We start from the raw sequence: 19,134 nt of genomic DNA, 5'->3' as shown, positions 1-19,134 counted from the left end.
GAGAAGGGGATAGAAGAATAACATGGATGGTAGGAAAATTAACCAATGAGATGTTAGTGCTGTAACTTGTAACCAATAGTGAAAAGACACATGAACTGGTAGAATTGTATAAAAATGCACTTGTAGCAATAAATGGAATCTATTACTTTCATCTTGAAAGAACTTGGTCCTTGTCGTTTGTCCGTCTCAACCGTGACAATTGTTATAGTCAGTACTTGTGCTGAAGGCCTCAGGGAGAGCATTACGGCTGTATCAAGGGAAATGTGGAGCTCCTTGTTCCTCCATGGCACCCAAAGAAAAGGAATGAACAATTAAGGGGCAGCCGCTGACAGCCAGACCTGAACTTGTCCTTGCATGGGTTCATCTCATCTTCACCACATGCCCATGTGGCAGAGTCTCCCCCAAACTTGCAGCCTGTCCTTTCACCAACCCACGGGGAAGGTCGTCCCTGACAGACTGCCACAGACAGACCACCTCTCCAATGGACAGCTTTGAGCAAGCTGAATGGCCATCCCACCCAGGAACTGCAGCTCATTCCCTGGTAACACCTACACTGCCTCAAAACGCTGCCGGGTTTTAGTGAATGCCCATCACCAAGTTCCAAAGCTTGTTATGACCAGGTATTGTCTCTCTGCAAGTGCACTGGCACAGAACAGCAGCAGAAATGGTTCCATCACAGGAAAATCATGCAGTCACCACACTCATTTGAAAAACCTTTCACTCAAAAGAAATTTCCCCTCAGTTCCAGCAGGACAGGGAACTGCTGGAGAGAGTCCAGCGCAGCCACCAAGATGCTGAAGGGAGTGGAGCATCTCCCGTGTGAGGAAAGGCTGAGGGAGCTGGGGCTCTGGAGCTGGACAAGAGGACACTGAGGGGGGACTCATTCATGGGGATCAATATGGAAAGGGGGAGTGTCAGGAGGATGGAGCCAGGCTCTTCTGGTGACAACCAGTGACAGGACAAGGGGCAATGGGTGCAAACTGGAACACAGGAGGCTCCACTTAAATTTGAGAAGAAACTTGTTCCTGGTGAGGGTGGCAGAGCCTGGCCCAGGCTGCCCAGGGGGTTGTGGAGTCTCCTTCTGTGCAGACATTCCAACCTGCCTGGACACCTTCCTGTGTAACCTCATCTGGGTGTTCCTGCTCCATGGGGGGATTGCACTGGATGAGCTTTCCAGGGCCCTTCAACCCCTGACACTCTGGGATTCTGTGATCGTGCATTTACTGTGAGCTCAGTCTGACCCAGCGGGCTGCCTTGGAAGCTGGGAGGGCACAGGATGTGTTGGTAGGGCCGCTGACATGATGGCCTCAAGTTGCACCAGGGGAGGTTGAGGTTGGATCTGGGGAACAGTTTCTTCCCCAAAGGGCTGTGGGGCATTGGAACAGGCTGCCCAGGGCAGTGCTGGAGTCACCATCCCTGGAGGGTTGAACAGACAGAGATGAGGTTCTCAAGACATGGGGCAGTGCCAGGGGTAGGTTATGGTTGCACTCCTTGATCTTGAGTGCAAGTAACATTTAACAAAGAACTGTTGTTTTTACATAACTCAGGACCTGGCACGTGAACCCAGCAGGGTAGAAGGACCGAGAAACGTCAGACTATGAATCCTCAATGTAAAACACAGTCTCTTCCCGGAATATATACTGACATCTGTATGCATTCTGATGCCTGTATTTACCAGCTAATTTAGGGGGAAGGGTAGCCAAAGTACCAGGAATGCACATTTTAAATAGATTGATAAGGGGAAGAGTATTGTATGTAAACTGAGGCAGGCATCAGGGTAGTCTGTACACCCTGATGTACCCAACCAATGGGGAACAGGGCAGGGAAATTGCAGCCGGGATTTTGGGGGGATATAAGCAAGTGCTTTTTGCCATGTTATGTGTGCATACAGTATGGGAATGTATTGTTAAGATCGGCGAGGAGGTTAGTTCAATGTAAATACACTCAAGTGACTTGCACCTGTCCGTAGAAAAAGCACATACATCACACTATTTTACTGACTTTGTGTGCTTGGTGAGTAGAACCTCTGCGTTAGATAACACAGGCCTGTGAGAAACTCCAGGCACCTTATCACTGTCTGAGATTCCTGCTTTGTTGTGAGAAAGAGCGGGAGGCTGCGCCTGCCTGAAGCCATGAAATACAAGCGAGCTCAGCAGACCCAGTGATCTGCCAGCAGGGCTGAACTGACCAGCGCCTGCATCCCCGCTGGTGTCACCTCTGCCTGGGACCTTAGGTGCAGCTTAGGAGATCCCCCAGTAGAGAGGTAACTAAAATAAAACTTGCTCTTTGCAATGCATTCATGATTTCTGGTTCTTTTTACGATGTGTCTGCTTATGTGTACAGACCTACGTTTAGGTAGAACACCCAGTGTTGCAATATCGTTATTAAAAAAATGGTTTTGCTGAGAGATGCTGCCTGAGCCTATTATATTTGCAAAATGTTTCTTACATTGAGGGTCTTTTCCAACCAAAACGACTCTGTGAGCGTACGATTCTGTGCGCACGTGTTTGTATGTACACCCCCTCCTTCCCGCCACTCGCTGCCGCTCGGCGCGCCAAAACCAGCTCCGCGCGCTCCCCACCCGCCGCTCGGCGGCGCCCGCCCCGCCCCGCCCCGCAACGGCCACCGGTGGCGGCTGCGCATGCGCGGGGCGGGGAGCGAGTCCCTAACGACGCGAGGCGGGATGACGGGGCGGCGGCGCATGCGCGGCGGGGCGGCTCCGGGCGGCCGCTGTGAGGGGACGGGGTGTCCAGTCTGCCCGTGTGTCTGTCTGCATGTCCGTCTGTCGCCATGAAGCCGGGAGAGGAGGAGGAAGAGGAGGAGGAGGAAGAGCAGGTTCCTGTGAGTACGTGGTCTCCGGAGGGGTTGGCGCAGGCGCCCTTTGCGGGGAGGCGGTGGCTGCCCTGGGCTGCCCCTCAGCCCGGCCTGGGGGCCAGGGGAGTGACTGCCGGTTCACTCGTGTTTTTCCTTCCGTGCCTGTGTGTGGAAGCTGGCCTGATCTCGCCTTGTGCCCCGAGAAGGGGCTGGCGCTCATTGTTCCGCCCCAGCAATAGGGAGGATGCAAAGGCTCTGCCTTTGAGAGCGCGGGGGCTGCAGCTGGTCTGATTCCTCCTCCTGTGTGTGTCATTGTCCTGTTTCCATCGTCCCTTACTCTGCCCTGGGGACGGCTGGGTGCAGTTGGCTTGACCGGTGTAGTTGGTTTGGTCACTGACCCTCCTCAGTGGTCACAGCCAGTGGCCCCATGGAGCCATTGGTGCCCCAGAAGGGCTCATATTTGGCTCTGTGCACTTTGCTGTGTTCATCTCAGTGCTGGAGATGGGCAAGGGGAGATCTCTGGAGGTCACAGGTGTCCCATCGTATGTTGCTACCCTCATGTCCTGGGATCATCATAAATCTTTTGTGAGAGCGTAGGGAAGCTCCTTTCCTGTGGTATTGCACTGTTGCATCTGAATAGGAACAACCCCAGATTCCACTATAAGTTGAGGAATGACCTATTAGAGAGCAGTGTAGGGGAAAGGGACCTGGGGGTCCTGGGGACAGCAGGGTGACCATGAGCCAGCACTGGGCCCTTGTGGCCAGGAAGCCAATGGTACCTGGGGTGGGTTAGAAGGGGGTGGTCAGTAGGTCAGAGAGGTTCTCCTGCCCCTCTGCTCTGCCCTGGGGAGACCACACCTGGAATCTTGTGTCCAGTTGTGGCCCCTCAGTTCCAGCAGGACAGGGAACTGCTGCAGAGAGTCCAGCGCAGCCACCAAGATGCTGAAGGGAGTGGAGCATCTCCCGTGTGAGGAAAGGCTGAGGGAGCTGGGGCTCTGGAGCTGGACAAGAGGACACTGAGGGGTGACCTCATTCATGTTTACAGATGTATAAAGGGTGAGTGTCAGGAGGATGGAGCCAGGCTCTTCTCGGTGACAACCAGTGATAGGACAAGGTGCAATGGTTCAAACTGGAACACAGGAGGTTCCACTTAAATATGAGAAGAAACTTGTTCCTGGTGAGGGTGGCAGAGCCTGGCCCAGGCTGCCCAGGGGGTTGTGGAGTCTCCTTCTGTGCAGACATTCCAACCCGCCTGGACACCTTCCTGTGTAACCTCATCTGGGTGTTCCTGCTCCATGGGGGGATTGCACTGGATGAGCTTTCCAGGGCCCTTCAACCCCTGACATTCTGTGTTTCTGGCCCCTGGTCTCATCTGTCCTGCTGTTCTTGTGGTGGTTTCCAGAATTGTAAAGGGCTTGTAGTACCTGTGCAAGTTCTGACTCTTGCAAACTGTTGCGAGGCATCTTTATGCAGGGTGCCTGATGTTGGACACGTGGGTCTGGAGGTGTTTATGGATGTCCCGTTTGCAGGTCTGTATTAGGAAAGGTGCCAGAGGACAACCCCAAATGAGAAGTTGTGAGGGTCAGTGATCACTCCAGAGCATCATCCCAGAGCTCTGAAGAAACTTGGAGATGCAACAGCCAAATGGCAACAAGTAGTAGATATTGTATCAATTTTCATAAACCTTCCCTGAGATGAACCAAGGATCAATACATTTCAGTCTCATCGGGAAAATTAATCGAGACTTAAACAAGGAATAGAAGCCGCTGTGTGAATAAATATGATCTGTTAAAGGCAAGACCAGCCTTAATGAACATGTGTATATGGGAGTTCGGATGATATGATCTTAATTTGGTTTTCAGAAACCATCTGCTAAAGGACCTTCACCCTGTGTTTTCAGGAAAGCTAATTTGCCACCGAGTAAAAGGGACGGTTCTTCCACTACTATGTATTCTTGTATATATTTAAGTAGGAATGAAGTTCATTTGAATGCTGATTTACAGGCAAATTTCCTCGTTAACTTTATGAAGTTGTATGTGATGTTCTAGCCCAGTGAACCTCCCTCCTGCTTCTTGTTTCACCTTCACCATGTTCATCACAGGTCCGCTTATTTTGATCCTTTTTGGCTATCAAGTTGTGTTTTACGGTGGCTGTTGCTTCCTTCTCAGCGTTTGTTTTGCTCTGTGGTTTAATTGCTGCTCTGACAACCAGCGCCCAGCTCTGGGAATACCAGGCTTGTTGCTAATGCTCTGCTGTTCTTCTGGGCCAAGGGGATAGACTGGGCACATCTTCTGTCTGTTGTAGCATGGCTGCTTTTACACCTTTATTGCGTATTTCTATTGCAAGAAACTCTTTTAGCTCTAATTTCAATTGACAAAGAGAGAATAACACTGAAAAGCTTTGTAGCTAGTGCTGTGCATGGCTGTAGTTTCAGGAGTGCTGTAAATCTGCAAGTCCCAGCTTGCCTGTCAGATGAAGGTACCTGTGCTGTTGTGCCCTGGGTACTTGTTGTTACCTCTGTGTTGTTTTGTCCCATATTCCAAGAGACAACAAACCAGCTGAACTGTTAATTGTGGTTAAAATTGGCTTAAGAAACATCTACTCAGCTCTAACCTCAAGTTTTTGCTTACTGAGGAGAGACTGGGACTGTATCTCGCAGCCCAAGTACCTGTTTGTGACAATTTAAAGGGATTATTGAACTTTTGGCATCGGACTGTAAGAGTGAGAAGAATTTCTATAACCAACATAGTGATACTTCTTACTGTTTGTGCTGTTTTCCTTTAGCAGTGAAAACATTGGCTGTTTCCTCTTTTAGTTTGTTTTTGATTATGAAGAGGGTTTAAATCCTGTCCTGCAAAGTTTTTGATTCTACATCTAGCTAAGCATAGTGATTACAAACAGGATCCTGTAGGATCAAGTCTTTGGTTCTTGTTCTTAAATGCTGCAAATTGATAGCTACATTGCCAAAAGCCCATCATTAATAGAAATTATTCTCTCTTTTTTTTTCTCTTTTTTTTTTTGATTAATCCAAGTAGAAACATCAAAATAAGGTCCTTCTGACAGTGGTATTTTATTTCAGTGGTAATTTAGTGTGGAAAAGAGAAAGGAATGAACATTTTTGTTAAAGTCAGAGGACAGCTCTTATCAATGTCATCTAAACAAAGAAAAGTTACAGCTCTTGTCAGTATCATGTAAACAAACAAACAAAAGTCTAAAAATTGGGGATACTCATTGCTTTTTCAGTGGTCCAAAGCAGAGAGTACATAGAAGTTATATATAAAGAACAGGGAGGTCTCCTCACACTCTTCCCTGTTCCAACATGGGGTCCCTCCCAATGGAAACAGTTCTTCATGAACTTCTCCAGTGTGAGATCTGCTCCACCTTTAACTTCCATGGGCTGCAGGTGGGTATTTGCTCCACCTTTAACCTCCATGGGCTGCAGGAGACAGGTGGTCTCACCATAGACTGCAGGGGAATCTCTGCTCCAGCATCTGGAGCACCTCCTGTCCCTCCTTCTTCACTGACCTTGGTGTCTACAGGGCTGTTTCTCTCACATGTTCTCACTCCTCTCTCCATTGCTATTGTTCCTTAGCAGGTTTTTTTCTGTTCTTAAATATGTTATCCTAGAGGCTTTACCACCATTGCTGGCTGGCTTGGCCTTGGCCAGCAGTGGGTCCATCTTGGAGCCGGCTGGTGTTGGCTCTATTGGACATGGGGAAACTTCAGAGGGACCTTGGCAAGCTGGATTAATGGCCCAAGAGGTATCTCATGAGCTTTAGCTATGAAAAATTCAGTCTTTCTCACCCAGAAAGAAAATTCCTGTATATCAGTACCAACTGGTGGCCCTTCAGAGAAGAGCGTGAGGACCTGATGGGCAGCAAGTTAAATGTGAGGTGACAGCTAAGTCTTGCAGCAATAAATGCCAGCCATGCACTGGGCTGCGTTAATAAGAGTATAATTGGCAGCTGGATGGAACTGAATATTCCCTCTTTGTGGCCACAACTGGATCCTGTCCCCTGTTCTGGGCTGCCAGGACAAGAGAGACGTCAGCAAAATGAGGTGGAGGCCACCAAGACAGCAGCTGGGGCACATGATGCATGACGAGAAGCTGTAGAGGTTGCTTTGCCCTAGGGAGGAGGAGGAGGCTGAAGGTGAAGACCTGGAAGTGGTGCTTCCCTACCAGAAAAGAGATGTGGAGAAGACAGAGGAAGAATCTTCTTGGAGGTGCACTGGAGTGACAGGACAAGCAGCCGTGGTGATGTGTTACAGTAAGGAGAAATTCCAACTGGAGATGAGTTTTTCACAGGGAGGGTGGTGAAGTGCTGGACCAGCGCCCACAGATGTGGCTGAATCTCCATCCTTGGAAATAATCACAAGTTGGCTGGATAAGAACTGAGTATCCTGATCCAGCCTTGAAGTGAGTCCTGCTGTGAGCAGGAGGTTGGACTGGGTGACCCCCAGAGGTCCTTCCAACATAAGTTACACTGTGATTACATGAATAAAACCTCTGCTTTGGGCATTACGCTGTATTACAGTAATCGGCTTTTAGATTGCCTTACAGTGCCACTGAGCAGGGTGTTCTCAGCCTTGGAAGCCTCCCTGTCTTAGGAAACCAAGCAAAAAACAGGCAGACTTGTTGCAAATCAGTGGCAATTAATTTTCTACTTGTTTTAGGATGCTCCGTAAAACTATTGATGTTATAAACTTGACAGTCTAAACTATGATTTTTAAAGGGTTCAAAATCAGTGTACATTGTGTACACATACAGGTTACCTTTCTGGAATGCTTTCAGCACACCCTGGCAGTTTACTATGTTTTGAATCTTCCCTTGTTTTCATTTGAGATCTGCTGCGCTGGTTCTGATCTCTTGTAGGTGTTTGAAAACCCAAAGTTTGTTGCACAAAGGTAATAAAACAGTTCAGAATTTACCTAGTGCTAGTTGGTGTTCCCTTCATGCCAGAATGGTGTGGGTCTGGAAAGTGCTGCTAGCATGCCAGTCCTTACTGAAAAAGCAAGTTACATCTCAAATAATTTGTGTTTCTCATACCTGACAGCACCAAATCATTTCTACATTTTTTTGAATAATATTTTCTAAATGTATATTATTTACTGGTACGTCCTTTGCATTTGAGAAGTTGTGATGGTCTGATGAAGTTCCCACTGGCTGGAAAAGGGGAAACAACCCACATTTTTAAGAAGAGAGAGAAGGAAGACCTGGGGAACTACAGGTCTGTCAGTCTCACCTCTGTGCCTGGCAAGGTCATGGAGAAGATCCTTTTGGAAGCTATGCTAAGGCACATGGAAAATGAGGAGGTGATTGGTGACAGCCAACATGGCTTCACCAAGGGCATATCATGCCTGACGAGCTTGGTGGCCTAAGGTGGAGTTACAGCGTTGGTGGTTAAGGGAAGAACAACTGATATCACCTACCTGGACTTCTGCAAAGCATTTGACGCTGTCCTGCATGACATCTTTGTCTCGGAGAGATATGGATTTGATGTATGGATCACTCAGTGGGTAAGAAATTGGCTGGATGTTTGCACTCAAAGAGTTGGGGTCAAGGGCTCTGTGTCCCAGTGGACATCAGTGATGAGAGGGACCTTGACAGGCTGGAGCGGCTGAAGTTCAACAAGGCCAAGTGCAGGGTCCTGCACATGGATTGGGTGAACCCCAAGCACAAATACAGACTGGGCAGAGAATGGTTTAAGAGCAGCCCTGAGGAGAAGGGCTTTGGTGTGCTGGTTGATGAGAAGCTCAGCGTGACCTGACAATGTGCACTTGCAGCCCAGAAACCCAACTGTATCTCGGGCTGCATCCCCAGCCCTGTGGGCAGCAGGTGGAGGGAGGGGATTCTGCCCCTCTGCTCCACTCTGGTGAGACCCCCTTGCATTGCTGGTCCAGCTCTGGATCCTCAGCACAGGACACACATGGAGCTGCTGGAGAGGGGCCAGAGGAGCCACAGAAATGACCTGAGGCTGGAACAACTCTGCTGGGAGGACAGGCTGAGAGTTGGGGTGTTCAGCTGGAGAAGAGAAGCTCCGGGGAGACCTTATTGCAGCCACCAGTGCCTCAAGGAAACCTACAGGAAAGCTGGAGAGGGACTTTTTACAGGGTGGTATTGGGACAAGGCGTGGTGCCTTTAAACTGAAAGAGGGGAGATTTAGATTAGATATAAGGAATAAATTCTTCCCCATGAGGGTGGTGAGAGCCTGGCCCGGGTTGGCCAGAGAGGTGGTGGATGAACCATCCCTGAGACATCCCAGGCCAGGCTGGACGGGGCTCTGAGCAGCCTGAGCTGGTGAAGATGTCCCTGCTCATGGCAGGGGTTGGAACTAGGTGATCTTTGAAGGTCTCTTCCAACCCAAAGTGTTCTATGATTCTGGATGAACTTCTAGTGCTGAACTGTTTGCAGACGATGGGAATTTCGTTACTGATTTCAGTAGCTGCACTCAAATACTGACAATTTTCATGCAACTTGTGGTGCTGGGTTTCTGGCCAAAAAAAAAAAATCTTTGCTGTAAAAACTTCTTCTGCATTTGAATGAGGGTGTTTTTTTTTCCTTTGTGTTCTGATACACAAAGTAGGGTTGATACGGACTGTAATCCAGCAACTGAATTTCTCATGGCTTTATTATTAAATGCAATTGTGTTCATGTAGTGTAAGGGAATTCTGAGTTTTTATGTAGCCTTTGAAGTGCTTTGCATGACAGTTGCTTTGCTTTTCCTTGGCTGTTCATTACAAGCTGATAACTGTGCCATAAATGAGCAGGTATGTATGGGACAGTGCAACCTACATTCTTCGTGTTCTGGCAAAATTGTTTCTTCAGGGTTAATTCCATGTTTGGAGAGGTAAATATGTGCCTGTTTCTCCGTGTTCCTTTGTTACTTGTTTATGTAATTATTATTTAATTATTATTATCCCTTGTTTAATTATTCATTATTTGTGGTTTTTATATTGCATGCTTGTTTATCCACTAGGAATAGGCAACGAAAGCAGAGAAACACAAGAATTTAGAACAAACTACTTGAAACCATTTTAAGTAAATTAAGAAAATACCCAGTGTGGCTCTGTTAAGGACAATTGTATTCAAACCCATTTAATTATCATCTTTGAGAGGGTAAGTGATCTCTTAGCTCAAGGGGTGCTGGCGTATGGTTGTATCATGGCCTCAGAATAGGTTTTGATCTTGGGATAAACTAAGAAAATATGCAGCAGTTTGGAAGGCATTTCAGGTACAGTTTTGATGGTTTTTCCTGGCTCATTCCTGTTAAGTGTTTTCACTGATGAATTGCATGATTGTTATATGGTGAGACCCTGAAAATAAGTAGATAAGGCTATGCTGGGGCAAGTGATAAACGCTTTGGAAAATGGTATCAGAATCTGGAATACTCTTGACAAAATAAGAAAAAAAAAAGTCCTGAAGTTAGGAAGATGAAATGCAGCAAAGGTAATTTCAGACTGAGATCCACCTCTGGCACTTTTATGCGATCACCTTGTTTGGATAGCTACTCATGAGTCTTGGAATAGTTGGTCCTGACCTCCACTGCATGTTTTTGTATGTTGAGATAGACAAGGGAACTGAAACGCAAGATTTATACTAAATTAACTTGGCCATGTGCCTCTGATTTTTAGGAGGGAGAAATGAGATGAAATGAACTGTTTGAAAGAAATTATAGTGTATTTCTGATATTCTAGGATGATCAGGCTGTTAGAGTGAATAACCTAGGTAGTTCTCTTTCCCGTGTCTATCTAGATATATTGATTTGTTGTGCTATTGTATGATATTTTTACTGGGATATTTTCAGTGGTCTGTAGGTCAGAATAAAGTAAGAAGAGCCAAGCCTGGATATTTGAACTTCCAGTTGCTCAAAACTGAGAAACGTTCTCTTTTCTTTCTATGAAATCAGCATCGGTCAGGAATGCCAAACAGGATCGGCTGTTCCTACCATTGAAGTTAATGGCACTGCGTTCTGTGGGGGTGGTTGTAGTTGTTCAGCTTTATTTTTCCTCTCAGTATGCATTTAGCAGCAAAAGCTTAACTTTTACTGTATTGGATTCTAGGAAGAAAAACCTTGTTAAGTTTTCTTCATTTGACTTTAATTATATGGAAGCCCTCAGAGATGATTATACTCCTAATTTACTTTTTGCTTGCAGCTGCTTTGTGCTGCACCCCCACCCTGGGACACGCAGGCAGATCTGTTCCCTTGGGCTGTTTCTTTAATATTTGCTTTTTGGTGTGAGGCTTAAAAATGAAATAATGAAACAGAATGTGCTCTTGCCTGTTTGCTTCCTTCCTTTAAAGAGCGATGCTAAACACGCAGCACAAACTACAGCTGATGAGACTTAAGCCTTGCCACCATAAAATTTGGATTTATGTAGTTGTGGATATACGCAGTTGTGTAAAAACTTGCCTTTTTAAGTTTTATTTGAAGGAAATATTGAAAGATCTAACTCTAAAGAAGTCTTAGATTCTTCTGGGAAGATTTGATGAAATGCGTTGATGTGATTAAGTTTGTGAGGACCATGGAGATGGTTTTTGTGATGATGTGCAAGGGCTGACTGATGGAATGAGTGGCGCTGGGATGGGTACGTGTGGTGTTGCTGAGCGTTTCCCAGGTGGGCTGCTCTGAACCTGGGGCGCTGGGGTTGCTGCTTCATTTCTAGAGCTTTTGCTTTATCGTGTGGCTGTTTTTTTCCAGCCTTTCTGGAAAAATCAAGCATTGATGGTCATTTTTCATTTGACATGAAATTTGTTGGGATTGAACGCTACTGATGTTTTCTGGGGGGCGTTTCAGGGGAGAATTGCTAATTAATTATAAGTACATTCCTATTTTTGAGGTTCTACTTAATCTCCTTTCACCTCCCCCCCAATTCAAACGCTCTTCCCCTCTCTCTCCCCACAGATCAATAGTTTATGGGTATTTTGATAAGAAATGTTGACAGCTGGAAATCAAAACTGGAAAACCTGGATGGACTTGGGAGACTAACGACTGTTTCTTGCTTTTCTGTAATATTTTATTCTGCTTACTTAAACAAAACAGAAGTATGTTTCTTGTTTATATGAGGGAGTTGCAAAATCATTTGAATTATGTTTTACCAGCAATCGACTCTATAATTATCTTATCTCTACAGTTCTGCCACTGTGCAGACCACTTTTAATGTTCATGATGCTGCAGCATCGCTGTGACAATGACAGCAGCTACTTACATGGAATATTAAAATGTGTAAAGGGTATCATGTTACCTAACTGCAATACAAACATTTATTTCATATCTTATTTCACGTTCTCATTCATGCTCTAATCTCCTTGTCTTGTGATGCTGTAGCTGTTCTTCTTATTGACTTTCTTTCAGAAGCTCCAGGCAAAGCCAGATGAAATTTTAAAGCATCAAATAAGAGGCATTTGCAGCATTATGGTCAGATCACGCTAATTGGGAAATCAGTTCTGCAGCTGATTTCCCATATTGTTGTACATTAAGTTCTCTGTGCATAGTAAAAGCAAGATATTTATTATGTACATTCTAAAGTAGTGCTATGAATCAGTGTTTCTGAAACATTTTTGGGTCTTTGCATGGCAGGTGCTATATGAGTACTCTTAGCAATAATAATGCTGCTTTGAATCCATCCTGCTCTTCTGGGGCACTGAGTATTGGAGCTTTTGGTAGCTCTGGATTGTACTCTGACTCTTCTAGAATATTGCTATTTGTAGTAATTGCATCATAACTCATTAGCATTTCTCCACCAGTTTCTTCTTGAGAAATCTGCATGTGATACATCACTGGTTGGCTTTTCCCAAAATAAGACTGGTCACACCTATCCAAAATTCTAATGTGAAATGAACGGCTTTTGAAAACTGTAAATTTAGGAGGAGGAAAGAAATTCCCACGAAACAGAAGCTCAGTTGTATTTTATTGTTCTATACTCTCATTTTATCCCCATTTGCCTTGTTTAAGTTAAATTCTCTCTCCAAGGAGGGTTCTGTCTGGCTTTAGTTGATAGTGAATTGTGGGCTTGTTGGTTTTTTTTCCATTCTATAATAAAATATTTTGGTAAAAGATGAAGCAATGAAGCTACAGGTAGAAGAAACCTGTTCAGATGATGTTTTTCATGCTGTTTCTTTGCAGTGTTGTAATGAAGAATATGTCACTTCACGTGTGTTGAAACTATACAGGAAAAGGCTCAAATTCAAAGTTTGGCTCTAAGGCTTAATTAAAGTATTGTCTTGGTCAGATTTTTCTTTAGGTTGCCAGTCAACTTCTATTTTTTAGGTTAATCAGTAGGCTTTGGGAGCTGAAGAATTCCCTTCATGCAAAGTGATGAGGGAAGTCTGTAGTGCGACTGCTGCAGCCTAGAAATAGGATTTTAATTGAAGTGGCTGACAGGTATAGGAGTAATTAAACAATTTGGAGAGGGATTGCTCACCATAGGCTAGAGAAGGTCATTTGAAAGGAGAGAATGAACAACAACATGCACAGTCGGGTTGTTTAGTCTTTTGTTCGCCGTGTACATCTTGAATGCTGTCATTACTCATCCATTCTAAATTCTAGAACACCCACTTAATTAGCAATGCCCAGCCTATGTAAATAAAATCAGTACCTTTTTATTTGTGGAATTAGTTTTATAATCACAGTATGGCTCCCTTACCTATCGCTATTTATTTCCAGTACCTAACACTATTAATTTCCAGATTAATAAAATTGCCCTTTTCTATAGATGCGTATTGTAAACCCAAATTTTCAATAATAGGCCTTAATTAAATTACCAAATAGCTACTGGAATGCTTTGCATTCAAAGTTATTGTCACGTACACTTCAGTGCTGCTTCTTTTAACAACTTGATTAGTATGAACAATAGGAACTAGGGGAATGCAATAGGAATTGAGTATATGGATACAGGCTACAATTGGTTTTGTTAGTTCAAATACAAAGCCCAACCAAATTTATTTTGTGCAGGAAATTAACTTGGAAGAGTATTTTCTGCCTAGTTGAGTCCTAGTTTCCCAGGTATAATTTACACATCATTGTTAATAAACAAGCTACAGCTTTTTAAAACTTGTACAAAAATATACTTGCTGTTCCAAGTAATTTGTTTGCTGGTGCTGACCTGTAGAGAAAGCGACATTGTTTCTATTGCAGTAATGCGGTTTGGTTGAAGGATTTAAGATGGCATATGGTACTGAAATTCTGGAAATTATTGTCCTTCCAAAAGTGAAAATTTGTGACATTGCTGTGTAGAGTTGAGCTTTTGGTAACTGTGCTTGAAAAATGCAGAGATGGTATGTTTTATATAAGGATCACATTCAACTGAGGTGCCATAAGCAGTCGAGTGAGTTCACCTTTCCTAAGGTCCAATACGGACTAGCATTTTGTAATAAATTAAAAACCAATCACATCGTTTAATGTGTAAGAAGAATGAAAGAGAGTTCAGGTGTCAGTTTAACTAATCTAGTAGGTAATAGTCACATCTAAAGAAAACAATCTCAAATGTTAGATTTTACGTATTTCTTTTACACAGGTCTGGGCTTTTCTCTAACTTGAGTCTGATCTCTTAGAATGTAATTAATGTCTTCATGAAAAATTCCAGGGCTTGCTTTCTGTTGTGCTAAAGGTTGCAAATGATGCGCTCAGTCTGTCGAGGTAGATCTGTACTGCTGAACGGAAATTTCCAAATGAATATTAGACCAATTTGTCAGGAAGAGAAGCCAGTTGTCACTGGAGGACTTCATAACCGAAGGCGCATATCCAACAGTATGATAAATATTCATATTCTGGGAATTCAGTGCTTCTTTTTCGCTGACGCTCTCTTTTTTTTCCATCTCTTACCTTTTACTTCTGCCCTTCGTGGATCTCTTGCCCAAATTATGGCTGTTGTAATTCTCACGGCAGCCAGATACATCATTCACCATACAGGAGGTGGTGATGAGGAGCTTGGCTTGTCCTCACTGCCATGTTCTTCAGACCCCACCATTTGCTGATTTCATCCCTAAAAATACTTCCCAGGCTGGCTTGGCTTTTTGAAAAATGATTATTATTGAGTTAAACTTGAACTTGAGTTGACACAAGGAAGAGGACAAGGGTAGGTGGGGTATTACTACAAGTCCTTCTGATTGAGGCTTCATGTTGAATTGTTGCATTAATAATATTACCTGATATTCTCCAGTTTGACTCTCTAGGGGTTTTTTTAACTACTTTCCTGGAAGATTTGTGTTTGGACTGTATCTTGGTGTTCTAGAAATGTCTATCTTCACCATTCCAGCCCATTGTGTTTGAACCTGGCTGGCTCTCTTTACTGGGGAAAGCTGTTGCGGTCGCTGTGACCTCAGCCATGGGATGGCACAGAAGAGATATTTCATTCCGACTTCACAACAGCTTCCTCTGTTACCTCGTGAGGAAGAGAAAATGGTTACAGCTGCTTTTCTAGGCTGCAGTCCAATTGAACTTCATTTCATGGCTTCAAAGTATGTCAATATTGCTAAATTGTAGTATAGAAATCAACCATGATTTGCTTTAAGATACCTGTGCGAGATGGCGTTGAAAGTTTAGTTTACAACCTTTATATAAGTAAAAACCTTCTGTTTTTAATAAAGTAGTAAATGTGTTAAAATTACTATTAATTACTATTAAAATACTCAACAACTATTTAAAAAATGAGTATTAAAAAAACCTAACAACCAGACAGGACAAATGTGAGAACCTGACTTTCATCAAGGCGATGAGTCTTTTTGGCATTTTCTGATTTACCGAGAGCTGCGTGTATATGGGTTGGAAATGAGAAACAAATTTCTGGCCCTCAGAAATGCTTGACTAACATGCAGAAAATCATACTCACTGTTTTTTGGGAGATTAATAGTAGCAAATGAACCTGCCTCTTTTAGTTAAGTTTTGGGACTCTCAATGGAACTTGAGTCACTGTCAAAGTGCATTGAAGTAGTCACAAAACTGTTGGCCTTGGGAGTGGCTTGTGTATTTTATATATTTCATTGGCCATGTTGAAATGCTGTTTTAAAGACGCATATTCTTTCTTGTAGCCTATTGCAACAACTCCCCCGCCCCGTGGTGGGAAGGAGGATTCCCTGAGCCGCAGCAGCAGCGACACGCAGACATCGGTGACCAGCGGGATCTCCCTGGGAGAAGCAATACGTCAGAAAACTGCCCTCAATTCGGTATTTGCACTGTGCTTTGCTTTGCTTGTGGTTCACAGTTAATTATATGATTGAAAAGAATATGAAGTGCTTTTTCTGTATAATTCAGACCAGCATCCTTGACCTGTAAAGGTCTGTGTTTCTGTATCTTGAAAGTGCAGAAAACCAGATTTGCAAACTCTGTCAAGTTGTCTCATCTTGATCCAACTGTTATAAACTGTTTTGACGTATCATTTAAAACTGAATCCCCAGTAATTAATTTTTTTTTAATTATTATTTTTTTTTTCTCCCCCTCCTTCTGTTTTCTGGTTATAAGCCAACGGTATTTTCCAGTGTAATGTTTTCTTCTTTGCAACAGTGTCTTCGATCTGTATTCAGTATGAATTTGCTATAATCCTGGTCCTGCTCCTGCCTCTTAAATTGTTGGATCTGTCTGCCTTAAAACAGTGGATTTCCATGTTAGCACAGAGCCGTGCCCAGTTGATGGGGAATCTGGCTACTTTTAGATCTTAGTTTTAATTACCCATTCCGTATGTGATTAAGGAAAATCGTTCTCGCATCATGATACTGTCATAGTAGTTATATCCGATGGATATGCTGCCAAATAATTAATTACTCTGAGAATGGCATAAGATCACAGGTGGTTTGAAAAGACTGAATTGATCAGAAATTTTATTTCCAAATGATTATAAGAACATTGTGCAAAAATGGTAGTTCATATAGCAAAATTCTGATGTGAAGGATAGCTTTTAATACCATAGTGGTGTTTCAAAAGGTAGAGAGCTTGCAGTTATTAAGTGGGGGTAGTACCATCCTTCTTGCTATTCATTGGGACTTCTTGGTTATATTAATGTATATGTAATTATGAGTTATGTATGGTGGTGGTAATGATTTGCCTTATATATGATTGATATTGTTAATTCTCCGAACTGAAGACTGGTCTGTGCCTTTTCTATAATTAAAATTTCTGTTTAATTACTGCCACGGTAATCCCAATGCACATTCTGTAGTGAGTTACTTGAACTGAAGATGCTCCTTTCTATTCGAACGTGAACTAAGAGTCTTTTTCTTAAAATACACCAAGCAGTTATGTAGCATTCAAAGTCATTATCTGTGTGAACTCAGAATTAGAATCAGAATCAGAATTAACTAGAAACTTTCTTTAAAGACAGATCAGAAACTGTGCTGCTTGTTACTCCCCAGTTGTACAATGCAAACCATCTTTACTACGGTGTCAAGAGCCCTATTGGCCCAGCATCCTAATGAAGCATTTGTCCTCATCAAGATCTTTCTGAGTGAGAGATTCAATTCTTGTTTGTATAAGAAATACAATTTAGAGGCAATAATTCCACTTTTTCAGTACTTAGTCTTCATTTCCTTTGGAAATGTGTCTTGTAAAACTTTCTCGATGCTTGAACACTTGTCTCGCTGCTTGTTCTCAGGGAATTGAGCCATGGTATCAGCTTCCAGCAGAAGTGGATGCCAGCCGTTCAACTGCTGCCTCGGAGACCAGGCTTGGCCTGACTTGTGACAGAAGCGACCTGACGGAGTTCCCCACGCTGGAGGAAGGAACGTTGTCTTCAGCAGAAGCATCGAGAAGGCGGTTTCCTGGAGATCCAGCACATAGTTTACTGCTGAGTATGTTCAACGTTGCCCTTTGTTTAACTGCTTTAACTTAGTTTTCCTTTTGAATCAATCCCTAACCTGGATTTGACTTCTTTTAGTGAAAACTGGTGTTTACAGAATACATCCTGTTTAATTTTCTTGTCAAAGCTCATCTTCAAACTGAAACAAGAGGGTTTGTATATCTTCCCTGGAACTTTTAGCAGGCGAACTGATTATCTTTGGTCTCAGGTAAAACCGTAGAATTGTTTTCCTTTAGAATTGCTAGTAAACCTGAGTAAAGTTAGAAATCTTTGGGGTTCTCTCTAGGTGAGGCAATAGTTCTCTGTGTCCTCAAAATCTGTATTAATTTGTGAGTAAAATATCTTCATTAATTTCAAAATACTAAGGCAGGTATAATTGTATTTATAACTGATAAGTGTGCTCATAGTTGCACCCCTTTTTCATATATTCAAACTACTATATGCTGTTTCTATGTCTCATGGTGTCTTACATGATTTCTTTATAGATGAAGCAAACTCCAAATACTGTTCTTAAAGGTTTTCAGTAGCCTTTCACAAACTTGTCCTATAAACATTACTGCTCTTTACTCTTGTATTCCTTTTCAGATAAGAGGAAAAACTGAGCAATTATAGCTATAAGCACTGTACAAGCAAGGTTTACACACTGTATAAACAAGGTTTAACCCAAACTAGCTAATTAAAGGGGTTTTTCTTATGTAGGAAGTCAGCATAACAAAGACAACATGGAAGGGGAAGGTGATAATGTCCGAGTATGTTGATGTTCACCCACTTTCACTGTTGTACTTACAAGCACCAACGCTTTGGTTTTTTTTCCCCAAATGGTCTCAGTTGCCAGTAACGCAGTGGCTCATGTATAGTAGCTATGAGGTGCTGGGGCGCTGCTTTGCTGTGCTTTGCTCTTCTGTTGCTCTAACAAAAAACGAGCTGTTTGCAAGAAATACAGCAACCTTGTCATCCTCCCATTGTCACAGCACAGGAGCATTTAATGATCCAAGGCTGGAACAGCTCTGCTGGAAGGACAGGCTGAGAGAGTTGGGGTGTTCAGCTGGAGAAGAGAAGCTCTGAGGAGACCTTAGTGCAGCCTTTCTGGACTTAAAAGGGGCCGATAAGAAAGATGGGGACAGACTTTTGAGCAGGGCCTGTTGTGATAGGACAAGGGGTGATGGTTTTAAACTAAAGGAGGAAGATTCAGGCTGGACATGAGGAAGAAATTGTTGTCCCTGAGGGTGGTGAGAGCCTGGCCCAGGTTGGCCAGAGAGGTGGTGGATGAACCATCCCTGGAGACATCCCAGGCCAGGCTGGACGGGGCTCTGAGCAACCTGAGCTGGTGAAGATGTCCCTGCTCATGGCAGGGGGGGCACTGGGGGAGCTGGGAAGATCCCTTCAACCCAAACTGTTCTGTTTGGAGGAGTTCTCAGCTCTGGTCCTTAAGCATAATAATGGAGTAAGAATGTATCTATAAACTCTCTTTGTTACAAGTTCTTACATTTTTTTCTGGGTTGGGTCAATACACATGTTGGAATGTACCACATT

General features: G+C 43.7%; 1 protein-coding gene across 1 annotated transcript; it reads left to right on the top strand.

Annotated features, from left to right (window-relative positions):
• Nucleotides 1-2,719: 2,719 nt before the first annotated feature.
• On the top strand, nt 2,720-17,725 carry LOC308040204 (centrosome-associated protein ALMS1-like). Its single transcript, XM_080344075.1, has 3 exons — nt 2,720-2,841; nt 15,842-15,976; nt 17,398-17,725. The coding sequence occupies exons 1-3, from the start codon at nt 2,791-2,793 to the stop codon at nt 17,632-17,634; spliced, it is 423 nt and encodes a 140-aa protein (XP_080200201.1). The 5' UTR covers nt 2,720-2,790; the 3' UTR covers nt 17,635-17,725.
• Nucleotides 17,726-19,134: the final 1,409 nt, after the last annotated feature.

Source organism: Nesoenas mayeri, assembly GCF_963082525.1.
Source record: "Nesoenas mayeri genome assembly, chromosome: 4".
Taxonomy (NCBI): Eukaryota; Metazoa; Chordata; class Aves; order Columbiformes; family Columbidae; genus Nesoenas; species Nesoenas mayeri.
The sequence above is the reverse complement of the archived record's forward strand: the minus strand, read 5'-3'. Positions and strand labels throughout refer to the sequence as shown.

Excerpts from the sequence above, each read along its gene's own strand:
- LOC308040204 (XM_080344075.1), top strand. The coding sequence starts at position 2,791 with ATGAAGCCGGGAGAGGAGGAGGAAGAGGAGGAGGAGGAAGAGCAGGTT. Across the intron at positions 2,842-15,841 it reads AGGAGGAAGAGCAGGTTCCT|CCTATTGCAACAACTCCCCC; the intron begins GTGAGTACGTGG and ends TCTTTCTTGTAG. Across the intron at positions 15,977-17,397 it reads AGAAAACTGCCCTCAATTCG|GGAATTGAGCCATGGTATCA; the intron begins GTATTTGCACTG and ends GCTTGTTCTCAG.